This window comes from Anneissia japonica, unplaced genomic scaffold, assembly GCF_011630105.1.
Source record: "Anneissia japonica isolate Jap-2015-1 unplaced genomic scaffold, ASM1163010v1 scaffold288005_len623695_cov211, whole genome shotgun sequence".
NCBI classification, from domain to species: Eukaryota; Metazoa; Echinodermata; class Crinoidea; order Comatulida; family Comatulidae; genus Anneissia; species Anneissia japonica.
Genome location: NW_022701263.1, coordinates 315387 through 333563, shown reverse-complemented (window position 1 = coordinate 333563; position 18177 = coordinate 315387). Strand labels below are relative to the sequence as shown.

General features: G+C 31.3%; 1 protein-coding gene across 3 annotated transcripts in view; it reads left to right on the top strand.

Annotated features, from left to right (window-relative positions):
- Positions 1-18177, top strand: part of LOC117103509 (protogenin A-like) — a 96206-nt gene that overhangs the window by 39162 nt on the left and 38867 nt on the right. For all 3 annotated transcript variants that reach the window (XM_033244066.1, XM_033244067.1, XM_033244065.1), the window contains exon 4: positions 13340-13605. In XM_033244066.1, coding sequence (XP_033099957.1) covers positions 13340-13605 — 266 coding nt within the window. The remainder of the gene's footprint in view (positions 1-13339; positions 13606-18177) is intronic.

Genomic DNA, 18177 nt, shown 5'->3' with positions numbered 1-18177 from the left:
CAGATCAGTGGTTACGCCAGCTAGTGCCTATTCAAATAACGTAATTTTGATTGCCAATCTGTAATAATTTTGTCTAAAAAGCACAATTTTGGGCCACACTAAGCCATAAAAACTGTCACCACAAATCCCCTTCAGATATTTTTATTCCAGGACCCTGACCAAAGCTCTAGTGAGCTCCTTGCTTCAGACCCCCTGTTGGCAAATTTTTGGCAAGGCTAAGCACAAATCCAGCTTACCGGAAGTTATATACTTGAAGTTATATATAGAGTTGTAGTCTATTCAACCCATCATCATTTTTTTGGGTTAGTTTTGGCCGTGATCCAATCCTAATTTATATTGAGCTACAATCGTATGAACCTGTCTCTTGAAAACGTAATTGCATAATAATATATAACACGGAAACTCTTGATTAGCACAATGGTTCTTTTCATCAAGGCTGTGTAAAAGGCATTGCTTGTATAATGGATCGACTGTAATCTCACTCAAAAGTATGTTAAATACACAGAAAACAGGAAACAAAAATAGTAATGATAATAAATATATAATACTAACATATTAAATTACTCTCTGGTAAAGCAGAATAGCTTCTTTGGGATACCTAATTAAATGCTAAATGCTTTCAAATTAACATTAAAGGGAACTAGAAAGATAAGTTTTTTTTCTAGAGGGGATTTTTGATATGTCATTAAACTTAATAGAATCAACTTTAAAATGGTTTTTTAGCAATTTTTTATGAATTTATTAAAATATAGGCTATTAGGATTTTTTCCCTTTAGCAGGCGCGAGGTTAGTGTAAGGTACTGAATTGTAACCACAATGCTAAAGGAATAAATCGTAATAACTACCTGAAAAATTACCCCAAAAAAAAAAATTTTAAGTTGAATCTATTACTCATGACATCAAAAATCCCCTCTAGAAAAAACCTCATCTTTCTAGTTCCCTTTTAAATGCAAATGATAATTACATTTCGTTTGATTTCTGTGTACCATAGGATTCAGTATTTATATATAAATACTCTTTGACATAAATTGTACAGTAGGAAACAATTTTAATTATTAAGATGTAAATCATGTTTTTAAATGATTAATGTTTAATTATGAAGGAAAAAATTATTTCTTGGAAAACTTGTTTACTGCTAAAAAGGAATAATTTTAGAGGGTGCACTATCCTTGAAATGTCTTGTGTAGCATCGTATGGTCATCGGATGTCAACCTGATAAACAATTCATAAAAAATTGAGCTATTAATTATTTTTTTAGTGGATTTTATAACATTTTGAATTATGCTTACAGTAGTTTGTAATTGCGGTAACTATGGTGTTAAATTTATTTTGTATCAAAGCCTTTATTTCGTTAGATTTGGGCACTGATCAAAAAAAAAAAAAAAGGTGCACAACCACTAGGCTAGGCCTCAGAGGTGCACAACCACTAGGCTAGGCCTCAGAGGCTAGTTACTTATTTGGTATTCATGGCCAATTGTCACAGGTCAGTGACCACTGTCATGCATCGTTGCCAAATCTCAAACGTCACAGGGACGTTCCAAGCGTCGTGGTACCCTGACACTTTCAAGGGCTTTTTCCGTGAACTCTGTATATAGGACACGTGGAATTATTTTTGTTGAAGTTAACATATTTATCTATTTTTTCTGAACTAGCAATAAAAATAAATGACTCAATAAAATACATGTATTAGAGTTTCCAATGATCCTTGATATTTATTAAGTGAGCTGTTTTATATGATCTGGGAAATTATTAAACTAAAGTAAAGAGATTGCAGTTGTACTTTTTGTAACTTGAAATTTAAATTGGTTTTTTTTTCGTTATATTTTGTAATATTTATACCGGTACATAGGAAATGCATGATTTCATCAGATGTATTGTAAGAAGTCAGTCTGGGTCAGTTGGTTAATACCAAAGAGCATAGACTTGCAAGAGGTCTGAATGCCCTGATTTTGTATCATGCACGCAATTGAACGTTTAAAAAAAGTACTACCATGAGATAGGGGGCGCCCTATTAGAATTTGAATAGATTTAAAAACTAGCTTTTTGAAGGATGCCTTAGTCCGTCGTAGTACTTTTAGAAATAGGATTTGCGTTCCAACAAAACCCTGGTAGTCGAACCTCTTACATTTTACAAAATGAGATGAAGTTCTTTAATCTTTAAAATTAATATGTTTCAGATGTACTGTAAATAATATTGATCTCATAAAACTTATACTTTAAACTTGAAATTAAGTCATAATACATCCAAAACATGTCCATTAAACTGAAGCCCATAAATAATATTTCTCACCAGTAGCTTTCAAACCACTAATATAAATTACAATAATAAATGCAGAATCAACATTAATAGCTTTATGTAATGTTATGTTTGATAAACTTAATTAAAAATACAGTGAAGGTAATGAGCCAACAGGTGACTAGCACACTTTTACGGCTTGTTGGTGTAGGGAAGCACAATATGACGGGTGGAGTTCAGTGGCTGGCAGTGGTAGGATGGGCTTCATTAACTACAACACAGGATTCATGGCCAGACAATTTTTGGGTGGATTCAAAATTAAAGAAAAACAATAAATCCTCTTTAGTACCTTTTTGGTAGCAAAAGATGACAAAGTGGGCAAACCCAGGCTTGAATTCACTGTAACGTAACTCTTCCCTTTCTGAGGTGTTAACCATTTAGAAATAGGAACGGTTATAAAATTGATACCCCGTGAAACACACAGAAGGTTATTGCCTTCAGAAATTACGTATGAACACAGTCTATGTTACAGTAATCGGTTGTTTGAAACCAAGCCACATAATACATCAGATCCAATTGAAAACTGAAGAGCATAGGACTATATTTTCATGAGAATGATGAAGTGCTATTTTAGCTGAAAATTAATCATTATTTATTAACTTGTGAGAAATAATAATCCAGAAGCAATATACCCAATCACATAATTTTGTTCTTTACCGGATCTAATAAGAATTAATGCTCAGTTTTCGAGGTACAGTTATAAAAGTTACAGTATAATATATTTTACCTTGTACTTTCACAAATCACAGAAAAAATTTGTTAAAAGAGAGTGATTGCATAGTTTGTTAAATACCTGTACTGCTTCTACTATTTTTTGAGTGGTCTTTTCATCCCTTTAATTTCGTGATCTTCTTATTATTTAAACCATTCACTATTTGCAAAAGTACCTAATTTAACATAGTGGTTATTACCAAAGAAGTTAAATAGCAGAAGAGTGAGGTCTTCGCGTAGTTTGCATTAAAATTGATGAAACGTCAGCCCTCCCGCGAGTGGAGGAACTATTGACCATTTTTTGGAGTGGAGAAACTACAGGAATCAAACAAACCTGTGCGGTGAAAATTGCTCTCATGGACGTTCCACTATATCTTATCTTTATTACAACCATCAGTGGTGTATGACCTCTGGTTTCTTTCAGACGGGTATGTCTACTTTTATATCTTCGTGTTTTTTTAGGTCATGTAATATATTAATATAAAATATATTGATAAATATGATATAAATGATGGTAATGTGTGTAAGGGGATAGACTTGTTTTATAAGTAATTTTTCCAGATGACCTGCGTGGGTTGTTAAGAACCTAACAGTTGTTGTTGCGGTTTTTAGCAATTCGTTTCTTAAGCACATCTGTCACCCTGGCCTCTTGTATGTTTGCGAGAACCAACTTCTGTGACTGATAATCCTCTTCCACAGAATTCATGTAATATTAATAAAAGTCAAGACACAATGTCATATTTGAAGTAACTTATGTATATTTGTTTGCGATATAGCATATTGTACATATGGAATAATTGACCCATGTCCTTTATTAAAGGAAATTGTAATCATTAAGTCATTTCATTTATATGCACAATAGCAGAATTTCAGAGAAATTCAATCTCATTACGTTAGATGGCACCATCAGCACATCTTTGCTCCATTTACCTGCAATTTATGGAATAAAATTATAGTGATGGGTTGGTAGTATTGATGTAATATTATAATGATCATAATATTATTAATTAAAATAATAGTTAAAATGATGATTATGATAATAGTAATGACCCACAACAAGCTATGTAGCATTATTATTTTAATTTTTCTTTAAAAACAAATATTAGTTGAATTAATAATTATGAGATATTATTTTATTCTGTTCAACTTAAAACAAAATTTTAAAAGTCTCCAATCGTCTGATTTATGGATTGTAATATTTTCCCACTTTGTGAAATTTATTTTGTTATTATTTTAAATAATTTTTTAAATTGATGAAAGAATTTTCCATACCAAAAATGTGTGTGTTATTACAATAGACTAGATGAATTTTTTTGATTGATTGTTGTGTTAGGTGAAAACACATGTTTATAATCATAATTAATTCATCAGTTTTCTTCTACGTAATCAATAGTGCACTTCACTACCCACAATGCATTAATAGTTGTTAACATCGTCAGTGCATGTAATGTCATTGTTTGTCCTAAGGGCTTCCTAATTTTGACAGAAGAGGGTATAAAACAGACAGTTTCAGATTTATAGTTTGCTATTCAGAGCAGCGACTTGACATTTAAATATTAAATACGTTGCATTCTGGGAAGTTGGATAATGTATTCAGGATTAATGTTTTTTTTTTAATTTATTTCAAAGGGTATTTTAAAATTGAGCTATTACTGTATGTGCAAATTTAAGGAGGCATTTTGTACATTATTTGTAGTCTAATGTTTTTCTGCTACTGATTATTTTTGGTTTTTTACTCTTTTAATAATAACAGTAATAATAGACTTATATAGTGCATTATTTTTAGACCTCTCTTCACTTCACATTATCATTACCCCAGTCATAGATAGGATTAAACACGTATGGAACATAAACTCAGCTCCCGGGGGGATTATTCCATAACGCCTTTTAACCCTACCAGGTACCCATATATACTCCTAGGGTTGAGAAGCAATTCAGATTGCCTTGCTCAAAGACACAAGTGAACTGCACAGCGAGGTATTGAATCACGACCTCAAGGTTGGGAAACCAATCCATTCCTACTGTGCCAAACCACTTTTACTTTTAAATATTTACTTTTTCTTAGCCTAAGAATGTTTGGGAAGCTATTGGCTTGAGCTCCAAATTTTAACTGCATGATGTGAAGAGATCTCCACTCAACATACATCATGTGACATGACCGCAATCATAGTGTAACTTAGTATGATTGAAGAGATATTTAAACATGTTTGGATCAACTTGGGATTTTTTCCTATAATTGTTACTGCTGATAAAATTTGTGATCAAATAGGACTATTATACTGTAGTGATCAGCAAATCACAAAATAAACATTGCCTTATATAATTTTAAGATTTTTTTCAAATTTGTGTAGGTGATTCCAAGTTTATGCCACTCCATGCTGTAAAGCATATAGGTATTTTACATTATGCGCTATATATATATATTGACAATTATTATTAAGTGACAAGAGCAGTGTACTTCATTTTGTCTATTGTAAACAAGCAGTGTAGAGCCAATAATTTGTGTTGATAGTCAATCGTGACGTCATCACTGCAGCTCCCAATGTTATTTGCCAATCTCCACAGTTCAATCATTTTTTACATAGTGTACAGCTCGGCTTGATCTTTTTTTTTTTTTAAGTTTGTGTGCAAAAGTTGAATATAACTTTTAACAGTGTATATTGCGCACCGCGATGAAAATTGAATTGTATTGAAAATTACTTTCATAAATCTAGGTTAATTAGAACCTGAAAAAAGTTACTTAAAATTCAGTATTAATATGAACAATTAAGGAATTCCTTGAATCAGTGGACCTGAATAAACTAAACAAATTGAACATTTAATAGGAATATTCTAGACCTATTTTGAAGACTCAAGGAACAGGATTAGATTTAGGCCTACGGCCAGGCAGGAGGCCTCCTAGGCGTAGCCTAGCCTAGTTGTGAAATCATCGCCTGATTTTACCTGTCTGCACTGACCAAAAAGTGATTACTTTATTCTCTCAAATGCTTTAAGAAAAGAAATGTTTATTTCTTGACCAACTTCTATCAAAATAGCATTACAAACCAGTTCTTCAAACACAATACAATAGTTATTCTTCGTGTGCGTATTGTACTGCTGATGTAACATCAGCAGTAACTAGGAGCACAAATCAGCATACGCACAGCTAATGTAAATTTAACGCACACAGTACACTGATCATACCGTTATAGCAACCGATGACTGCTACAACAGTTATCAAAACTAACATTAAAAGACGGTGATTGACTTATATAAAGCAATAAATGAAACCTTTGTATAATAATTTTTCTACAGTGTACTATGCACCACTCTACTAATTACTTATTAGTATTTCTCTACATAGGAGAATCATATCATACAACGAAGCTGTAATACTTTTCAATTCTCCTGAACTTCGGCCTCCGATTTTAACTGCATACTGTACTTCTGTGGTCCGAATTTGGTTTTAAAATAAATGTTTGTGATTATGTTGTAAAATTTTGAACTGTTAAAAAAAAATTGTAATCGGAGTAATTTGCTCGTGGTTCAACAAAATTTGCTGATGATGTTGTTCGGAACCAGATCGTAAAATGGCATATGTCATGTTTTGGGATGTCTTAAATCCAAAGTACGACTATTAAGCAAGGTTGACACATTTGTTTACTGTACTTCACTTTTATAAAGGTTACCAAGCTATTCCATCTTAATGTAGTGTACTGTAGTTTCTTGGTCCAATTTTTCTGGATTAAAACCCCACAAATGTCAAGATTTTCATTTCCTCACATAACAAGAAAATTACCCTAAAGATACTTAGAATGATCACATTAATCCATCTTTTAATTCATGAGATCTCTGTGTGTTATTAAAAGATTGATGATTGTAGTCAGTATTAGTAGAACATATTATTTCGAAGCAGCTCTCGTTGCAAACGTCCCTACATTTATGGACTGGTATTAAGTGTGTAAAAATATGTGAAGCAAGATAGCATTGCATATACAATGAGTGCAGCCCTCCCTTAACACAGAAATAGTGGTCTTGAATTAAAGGGGTTTTGGATTTAGAGGTGTTTTGAATGGAAGGGCGAACTAATTGTCGATGGGATGATCCGTGGTTGATGTGGTTCTATCGGTGCAGCACTAGGCGTGGGCTACAGATGCTTTATTCCCTTCCTTGTTGATTTGTTTTTTTAATGGTACAGCCTACAAGGAAGACGATAATGAAGAAGGGTCTTATAAAAAAGAAATAGATAAAACTGAAAAAAGGAGAGCATGGACCTCGATTTGTCATTAGGCGAGACTTTTTATAGCTTGTTTCGCAAAACTTATTTATAAAGAAAAAGTTATTATTTTTTTTTTTTTTTTAAATTAACATTTTTTCATTGCGGCAGTAACAAGGTATAAAAAAGTCTTGCCTCAGATAGGTTGCCAATAACCTAAGTCAGCAAAATCTCCTACCGCCAAATATCCCAGCTTTCACCTGTCCCCCATAAAGTTTATTAACTGCGATTATTATCCTGCCGAAAAGATAATGATTATAATTGGTCGGCTTGATAAATACTATTTTAAAGCTGAACTTCAGGGTTAGGTAAATCTGAGACCGCTATTTGCGTTGCAGCTAAAATGGCACCTGGACACACAAAAAAATGGGTGTTTTGTAGCAGTTCATTTCTATGTAGTTTCTTGTTTTTTAAGGTACTATTTTTATTGGCAATTGGCATGTTAAGATTAACATAGAGATGAGGAATACCAAACACATTAATCACACACCTGGCCACATAGCTTACCTGTGTGAGAAGAATTTGTGAGGATGACAGATTGGAAACTAGATAAAATGCTAGCCAAAAATTAATGTGCCAAGTACCCCTGACCCTTTGACCTCAAGTAACCATTCATGAGTCCCATAGTACCTTGCAGTATCTGGCTTCACTTAGCAACAAATTGTTGAACGAAATAATATAATAATGTCCTTCATGCCAACAAAATGAAGCTGTCAATTTACAGAGTGATTCTTATCCTACCAATATTATATTTATTATGAGTCACATGGTATTAAAAAAAGCATTCTGTTAACTGTCTACTACATACATCTGTTATATACCGGCTCTCATAATATACTGTAATATACAAGATCAATTTGTTAGGAGTCAGTCTCATTATGCAAAAAAAAAAAAAACTAGTTAAAGGTCTGTGTCCGTTACAAAATGACTAAAACACACAAAGATTGATTTTTTTTTACAAGGTACGTAGTCAATATATGTAACAAATGCCAGGTCATCTTGTGTCATGTTCATAGCCTTCATTTCTTGGCAATTTCATGTTGTGCAAACAAAATTAGATTGTTTTCCTCTGTTAAATACATTGACCTTTTCGTATATTTTTTTAATAATCAATGTCGTTAACCTTTACTCTTCCTTGAACTTAGTTTAGTACCTTAAAAACCAAATTTATTGATAAATTTCATTATTTTACCAAATTTTCATTACTTAAATGGCACATTTTATTAAAATTTTATTTTATTTACTAAAATTTCCTGAATTCTGAAAAGTGATAGACATTTTTTTGGGATATTGTTTCTTGTCTTCGTTCTACATCCTTTTTTTTTTATTGCTTTCACAAGACAAAAAAACTATATATCCTAGCTTTTCATATTCGGGCTTACATAAGTAGTGGGTGGGGTGGGGAGGGGATGGCGGTGAAAGACAGAATCTTAGGGAATGGGGACTTGCTTGTCCCGCGTCTGATGGTGATTCTGCCCCTGCTTATAAAACTGATATAGGCCTACTATAAACCTACCTGTATGCAAAAAAAAAGTCTCCACAAGTCGCGGGAGTGTCCCAGAAATCCGGACGGCCTCCCACACTCCTTGAAGAACCCCCAAGAAAATAACCCAACTCGAAAATTCATATAATATTTGCATGTTTTTAATACTTTATTATCAATTGTCTCATGGAAGTTAGTGTTGAATTGCATTACCATGCACAACAAAATACAACAAAATGTGTTAAGAAAACTCATTAACCAACTCTTTAGAAAGTGACCATGAAAAGATATGTAAATACCGATGTATTTTTTGTATGTTGATAATACTTATTGTACTCACTTTGAAATTTTAGCATTCATCCCCTGCGAGATATTATACACCCAGTGTAATTAATTCATGTAAAAAAAAAACTGATGTTACAGAGGATTTGCGTGCATGCTCACAGGGCGCTGCTTTTATAAAACTTAATCACTTTGTGGATTGCGCGTATCTTTACTACTTGGATATAAATTGTGCTTTAAGCAAGATTTGTATTTGCTTGTGTAAAATATGACAGCATTTGAGAAGTGTAACATTTAGCACGCATCCCATATGATATTTTATCGTATGTGAATTGGGTATTAGTTTAAATCCATGCTCTATGAGAGAACATTGACTTCCTGAAGAACAGGTTCTCCAGTTTAAGAAACACACAAACTGTTATGATGTTTCTACTCCCTTCTCAAATTTGTGTCCCTATTTTAGAAGCGCACACTCAAGAAAGCAGACTACCACAGAGTACCATAGTCGTGTCGTCACAACTCCAGGTGGCACCCTCTGGATGTTGGTTACCATTCATTACCCCTGAACTTCATCATCTTAATGGTTTAGAATAGGCTTTCTGGAATAGGCATTTTAAAACCTAATAGTTTACCATCAAAATGTACTAAAAACACAAGAAAACTCGCATTATATTACAGGTAGTTTATTGAACACACATTTAATCATCAATTAACATTTATGAAGAAAAATTCAGATACAACTTCTTAATAATTACTTTAGAAAATGGAATCAATGGTTTGTCAGTGGGGAAAATGGCGTCAGTTAAACGCATTTTGTGTCGCCGATAGCAATGGAGTAGTATCATGTGGTATCGTGATGTAACACTGTAGTACTCTACACATTAGCAAATTTGCTTTATGTCAGCTAAGGGAAACAGGTTTTAAGGCCTACAAACACAAATGTCAACCCAAGTAAAATCCGTGTGATGTTCTGTTGCTCTTTATAGCAAAATAGATATTTTTGTTATTATAAGATAAACATATAAAAACGACAACATCAAAAGTGATAACAATACCAACAACTACAGTAATATAATATGTTAATTACACGATAAAAGAGTATGAATATATACTGTAATGTGCTGATCTATAATTATAGTTTATAATAAATTATAATTTTAGTGTAATTTTAATGTCATAATTGAAAGATTTCAGCAAACTATTTTAGTGGTATTCTGTATGTTTTGGTTTCTGATTCTCTATTCATCTTGTGTTGGATTTCTTACTTTGAAAACCCACTTTAAGACATTTAGTAAAGAATGCAGAGCCAGGGAAAAAATTGTATGCTGTTGGAATTAAATCAGCAACATTCAATGCAGCGTACTGAAAGTCGCAAAATTCAAATTGTCATAGCGCACTCTATGCATGGAAATCCAGGATACGCCACTAAATACAGGAATACTTAAAAGCTACAGGAAATATGTTGATACTGTACAACATTCGTCATGCATTCCTTTTTCACGCTGTGGCACTTCGGATTGAGGGAAAGTCCCGTTTATGACTATGAGCAATGACCTTAACCAGAGGTCAAGGAAGGTATCGAAGTGTGCGTAATTTGCCGTTTGTAAACATGTCTTCTTGGTAATAATGTTTTAATTATTTATTTATATTTAGTTTGTTTTACACAATGGCTCTCTATAACTACAGTAATACACTAAAAAGACACAAGGTATTGAACTAGGTCCACCAAGTCCCAAGCTTAAAGTCCCATTCCCAGCAAAATTTCACTAAAAATAGATTTTTTTAGAAAAAATGCATATGCATTATTACTCTAATTATTATAAACCAAAGAAAAATATTGGTATAAATTTTAATTTACGAAAAATAATTTTTAAAAATGAGAAATACAGACTATTTCTCTTAGGATAGGAGATTACCATTTTCTCGACAAATTCTTCGTTACTAGTCAAATTCCGAGGTTGTAGATTGGAATGCTCTCACTTTTAAGTATACTTTATTCAGTCAATAAAGTGCGCCCTCTCTAATGAGATTAGTTTTTGTACTTCGCAGCTTGCACACTGCGGTCGATGGAGTAGGCCAGAGATATGTTTGTTTAATTGTCAAAATCTCAGTCAGAATCATTTTTTTAACAAATTTGAAATAATTCTTATGAAATTTTATATTTCACAAGTGTTGATACTAGCAACAGAAAATATCATGTTGGCCATTTTTATGTGTGATAACAGAACATAAATCGATCTAATGCTAGGCCTAGCTTAGAAGTGTTGGATAGGCTAATGTTTCCGGCGCCTACTATATTTCTTCGCAGACCTATCGCAAAATCAATAATAAAAAATTTATCCGCATTTATTTTTTGTGTGGTACACAAAAAAATCTAATTTCAGTCTTATTTTACATTTGTTTCATGTCTGGGAATGTCTAATAGTTAAACTAGCAATTTCATATTAGATTTATAAATCTTTATAACATATATAAAGATTTTTCTTAACAACTGAAATTTTACTCGGAATGGGGCTTTAAGAGTATGTTACGCTGCCTTTATCTTCAAAACGACAGTAGTTGGCCTCAAAACCTGAGGATTGTTAGACAGAGGGAGGCATTATCATTGTAATTGTCCATAATGAAAATTTATGTTTACGAAAACATTGAAAGTTGATTTTGCGAAATGTTAAATGCTGCCAACAATAAAGCATTTACAGTGGTTGGCATTGGCTGTACCTAGTGTAGCACAGTACTCCAAATGGCTGTGGATATAACCTCATCAAATTTACTGTTAATATCAGCTATATAATCGTTCATATTTCACCTGGGACCATATTATTGTTGATCAACCATATTTAGTACACTTTTACTAAGTGTTTTATTCACATGTAAGATATTAAAGCATCATACGTAATTACAGTATAACATTTTGTACTACAGTTTTTTGCTTCAGCTGACTGTGCAATATGTCAAGCTTGTTATCATGTTGGATTAATGCAGAGCTTCAGAACTAGAATCATATTTTGAGACTTAAGTTATTATCTTGATACATTGCACGGTCACTCTTTTATGACATTCAGTAATCAAAATGAAGGGATACTGTATGATTGCCTAATAAGTTATAGATCATTGACGGAATATGCTGAGGTGTAATATTTAATGCTTTCCTTAGGTACTATAGAATAGGGCAGATGGTAGCATACTTAACTTACATGTTAATATGTTTCATTCGTTTTAAATTCTCGTCAATCATAGTGCTCAGGCGTTTACAATGATTAACTTTCTTCACATGTGTATCTTCAGTATTTGCATTCAGATAGTAACTTACTATTTTTTTATATCTTTTTGTTTAAGTTTATAATCACTTTTAGATTGATACCTGTTAGACTCAATAATGTTTCATCAGACCTTTGTCAGTAAAGCATTGATTTCTAATAATAGCTGAGGACAGATATATTATTTTGTTTGATCAGATATTTCCATAGTTGGATATACACACATTTGTTTGACCAAACAGATAAGATAAGATGTTTGTTTTATAGTCTGATACCTGACTTTAGTCTGACACAACAAAACCAATTGTGATATTCCATAGATCACAATTCATTATTTAAATTAATTATTGATGTAAAATACAGACCAGTATAAAATAGTATAAAACATACTCCAAGTATTGAAATGTAAGCCATTGTGTCGGGATTCAATATTTCGACATTAATTATGTCATCACCAGGAATGGGAATGGGAAGGAATATTGTATGATTGCCTAATAAGTTACAGATCATTGATGGAATATGCTGAGGTGTAATATTTAATGCTTTCCTTAAGTAGAATAGGGCAGTTGGTAGCATACTTAACTTACATATTAATTCCTGATGATGACATAATTAATGTCGAAATATTGAATCCCGACACAATAGCGTGCATTTCGATACTTGGAGTATGTATACTATCTTATCTGAGTTTAATCAGTGGACCTTTCGGTTTTTTACAGACCAGTATCATCTGAATATATTTTAAAATTAAAATATATAAAAAATCATTTTATTTAAACAAATTGTTTATATTTAATTGAAATAATTTACCTACATAATACTATAGTAGAATAACCTCAATATATATTTATGTTAATTATGTATGGATGTATTTTAAATACTATAGAATGTAGTTCTTTCCTATTTTGTTAATGAAAATAGATAGTATCAATAAAAAATCTACGAAGATTTTAAAAAATTATAATTATATAGAATAAATCTACCATTAAGTCAGGAATGTATTTAAAAGTTTAACAGGATTGATATATGACAACAAATTTTCATCTTCATTGTAGAATTATAGTGCTTTCGTCAGGTGTACTACAGCTTGTGCGTCTGAGATTGGATCAGGCAGGAAGGTATCGTTGCCAAACTTCCAATCTAGCAGGTAAACGAAATGGTTCTATCATTACATTAAGTGTTTCTCCGACGCTAGCTCCGGATCTGCAACCGGTTGTTGTCTGGAGTCCAAAGGATGTCCATGTCCCTGTGGGAGGAGAGGTAGAACTGGAATGCCTAATTGAAGGACCACTGGACATGGAAGTAATATGGACACGTGCAGGTGAGTTAATGTTTGTTCATTTCGTTTTCATTCGTGCATGTCCATTTGTGTGCTCTCTCATCCATGTTACAATTATGTTAATTGATGCTTGAGTGATTTTGAGGACATTACTACATGTTGTGTAAAAATTATTTCAGATTTGTTTTAATGCTAATACATTCATTAATAAAAAATACAATCCAAATCAAATATTATGTCTTTCTTTTAAGCATAAATTATTTTAATATTAATTCTTTAGTTTTTCATGAACATGTTTTTTGGTACCATTGGCTATCTTAGAGAATTTTATACCATTAAACAACAAAGATTTTGTAGTGAATCTGTGCAATAGTAGTGACTGAATGCTTTTTCATTTTTTATATACATTACATACCTCATGTCGTATGGAATACCACTACAGTAAATCTGATAATGATAGGTAGGAGGTCAGAGGTCTATATACACCCTCAAATATGCATGTACATTAAAGATGTATTGTCAATCAAAAAAACAGGAAAATTCCATTAACATTTCAAATAAAATATTGAGTAGCTCATTTGCAAGGATCAATAAATGATTATCTTCCAATGAGAAACAGATAGAAAAAAACATAGTTTCACTGATTTGCAGACATTTTACTACAAAAATCCATTGATTACCACCGAGTTTAAGAATCCATGCAATAGAATAGGCTAATTAACTGTCTGGAAATAAACGAGGGATTTTTTTTTTTTAATTCAAATTTTTAGTTATAAGTTAATAACTTACTTAAAAATAGAAATTAAGCAATTCAAATGAGGAATTAAAATTTCATTTTTTTTTTATCATGACTGATACAATAGTACATGGAAAAAACTTTCATCACTAACTTACAGAAGTAACTATACATTTTTCCTAGAAGTGATCTTGTTTTGAAGATCTAAGGGAAAAAAGTACTGTTTTTTTTGTTGTTTTTTTTTCAAATAAAGTATTTTTAAGTCGCATGTTATTTGCTTCCTGTTCTTTAGTTATTCTGCATTAATAGCATTCTGCATTAACATTAAATGGTTTATACTGCAGTCAACCCAAAGAACTAGTGGTGTATGGTACTTGTAAAAGAGAGTAAGTGAGGTTGTAATTAGACTTGAATTTGTCAAAAGATGTTTATGTGTGAAATATGAGAACTGAATATAAGTCACGGTTTGATTCATGATCTTTATTATAGTGTCAATGTTATAGTCTTAGATATTAATCCAATTTCAGAGTTTATATCAATATATAATATATAAAATGTAATTACATGTGGTTTTAAATGACTCCCAGATACAAACTAATAGAAAATGAAATGCTCACTGATTAGGGGCATTCAATTTATTTCAAATGAATATTTAAGACATTCTTTTCTATAGTAGAAATGATACATGCGAGAGAAGAAATTTAAATGGGCTACAGACTTTAGTACAGCTTATTAATACTTTAAAAGGGTACTTTCGAAAATGGGTGTTTTTCCGAACCATAATGTCTGAAATAAACCAATTTTTATCTTGTGCCTGTCAAAAAGAAATGTGAGTATCTTAATGGAATAGAAAATATTTTTCCCTGTCTTGGAAAATACGGACAGTGGTGCATCCAGGAAGTAGTGTATTTTTTGACAGAGAGAAAATTGCTTTTTCTTCTACATTTTATTTTTTGCGGGAGTCACCAAACCCAAGACTACATGTGTTAAACAATCAGATAAACTAATACATGCATGTTGTAAGCCCTATATAGGCATAATGTTTTTGAATTTTATTTGAAATAATCACTTGAAATCTTTTGTTTTTTATAAGAAGCGTATGCCTTTAAATGCTCAGATCCATATTGCTTTGATAGCCAGTGAACATCCCCATGTTCAGTATCCTAGAATTGCCACTAATGGACTTTTGTTTAGTTATTTGGGGATGATGCATACACCCATCACACCCTACCTCCACCTTCCCCCTCCCCAATACAGGTCTTGATCGAAATAATGTAGTATACTGGATTAAAGAAATACAAATAATAATACATCTGATAAACAATTTTTTTTTTTTTGCTTTTGGAAATATAATTTGCTGAGAATATTCAATTCAATTTCTTCTTATTACTTGCATCACTGTTTCTTTTTCCTGTGGGCCCATTATGTTTGTTTTGTTCTGACTTACATTATTTGGACTGAGAAAATAATTGAAAGAAGTATTGAAATAAAATACTGCAGGCTTTTCCCATATTCTGTTTTGTTTCCTACTGATATCTCATTACTACTCTATCTTGCTCTGAGATGGCAAGTTCAAGATGGTCGATGGGGAACAGCTACTACTTTCTCACTTTTACCAACCTGTAGACACATTGAAATCAAAGCACTAGACATGATTTGCCATGTATCCCCAACAACAAACAATCAAGAGAGGAGTTGCCTACATTTCGTGAAATAAAGGAAATAAAAAAATTTTAAAAATTGGTGAGACAGAGAAAGTGCGAGAGGACGAGAAACTAGTAATTTTTTTTTTATTTGTCATATAATTTGTTAGTTTATTAAAAAGCAATCTTATATTGTATTTCATTATTTTGACAAGTAGTAGTATATATTTAGGCTGACATGTGTTTAATTTCTTAAGTCCTGTCTAGACTACTACATTTTATTTGATAAAAACCTTTGACATGTCTAAATATGGTCATGATGATATCACATGATCATTTATAGGCACATCATGAACACATGGTCGTACAACATTTTTTTCTCCAAGAAAATTTTATAATCTTTATCTTTTAAACAAATATAGTCATCTATTTATAAATAAATATTTGGGGGGAAAAAAGGGTTTTTTTTGTTATTTAATAATAATATTTATTGGGCAAAATATGCAGAATTAAAATAACATGTATTGGCTGGATAGGGAATGGGCGAAAGCCCGAACAAGATATCCTTCATATTATGAAATACACTAGTACAAAAAAAAACAGTCAAAATTAATCAGAATTATAAAACCATATAAATTGCTTAACTAAATTATTCTTAAAAGAGGAAACATTAACAGAGTTTTGAAGCTTAAAAAATTATTGATATCTATTTATATTATTTGTTGTACATCTATTACTACCTTGACATGTCATGTTTATTTTTTTGAAAGAAGAAAGTAAATTTTACTTTAAATGTAACTTAGGTTGTAGCTATAGGCTTATGATCTGTACAGATGGGCGCAATATAATTCTAACACATCTATTGCATTAAAATTCCCTCATATATTGTAAAACAACTTCAGTGCTTTTATTCATTTATTGAATAATTAATACAACTCTCGAATCAATACTATGTGCTTTAAAAATAATTAATGATCTCCACATACCAAAATCTTAGCAGTTTTAAGCTAGTATTTTAGATATATTTGAATTGCTACATATTATAGATTTAATACAGTAAATAATTAACCAGTTAAAATGTATTTTTCTCACCAATAAACACATTTAATTGATGCATAATTGATGCATAAATAATCACTATTTAAAAAGCTGGTAATCACTTGGAGGTTTTCATAGTAATCATCGAAAATTATATGTTTAATGTTTGTCTTATAGTAGGTTTATAACCTCTTTTTTTCCCCTAGATTTTTCCACATACAATATATGATTGATTTCCACTTGAGAATAATGATATAGCTCAGTGACCATATGTGAAATGCTAACTCATAGCAAATATGTTAATGTTACTGTATGTCCACGGATGTCCGTTCAGAAATCTACGGCTGCAAACCTACAAGCAATTAGCATTTGCCATGTGGTAGCCATTTTATCGACTGAATCTGGCATGCTTATCTGATTCTATATTCAACAGCATTTTAGTAAATCACTAAAGTTTTAAAATTAATGTGTAAATTTTGGAGATAAAATTAAAATTAAATTCAGATATTGATACTGTATTTAGATAGGATTTTAAAATTTTAATATTATTTTGGTAATAATTATTATGGTAGCCATTTTATATGAATCTGGCATGCTTATCTGATTCTACATTCACTAAAGTTTTAAAATTAATGTGTAAATTTTGGAGATAAAATTAAAATTAAATTCAGATATTGATACTGTATTTAGATAGGATTTTAAAATTTTAATATTATTTTGGTAATAATTATTATGGTAGCCATTTTATATGAATCTGGCATGCTTATCTGATTCTATATTCAACAGCATTTTAGTAAATCACTAAAGTTTTAAAATTAATGTGTAAATTTTGGAGATAAAATTAAAATTAAATTCAGATATTGATACTGTATTTAGATAGGATTTTAAAATTTTAATATTATTTTGGTAATAATTATTATGGTAGCCATTTTATATGAATCTGGCATGCTTATCTGATTCTATATTCAACAGCATTTTAGTAAATCACTAAAGTTTTAAAATTAATGTGTAAATTTTGGAGATAAAATTAAAATTAAATTCAGATATTGATACTGTATTTAGATAGGATTTTAAAATTTTAATATTATTTTGGTAATAATTATTATGGTAGCCATTTTATATGAATCTGGCATGCTTATCTGATTCTATATTCAACAGCATTTTAGTAAATCACTAAAGTTTTAAAAATTAAGTGTA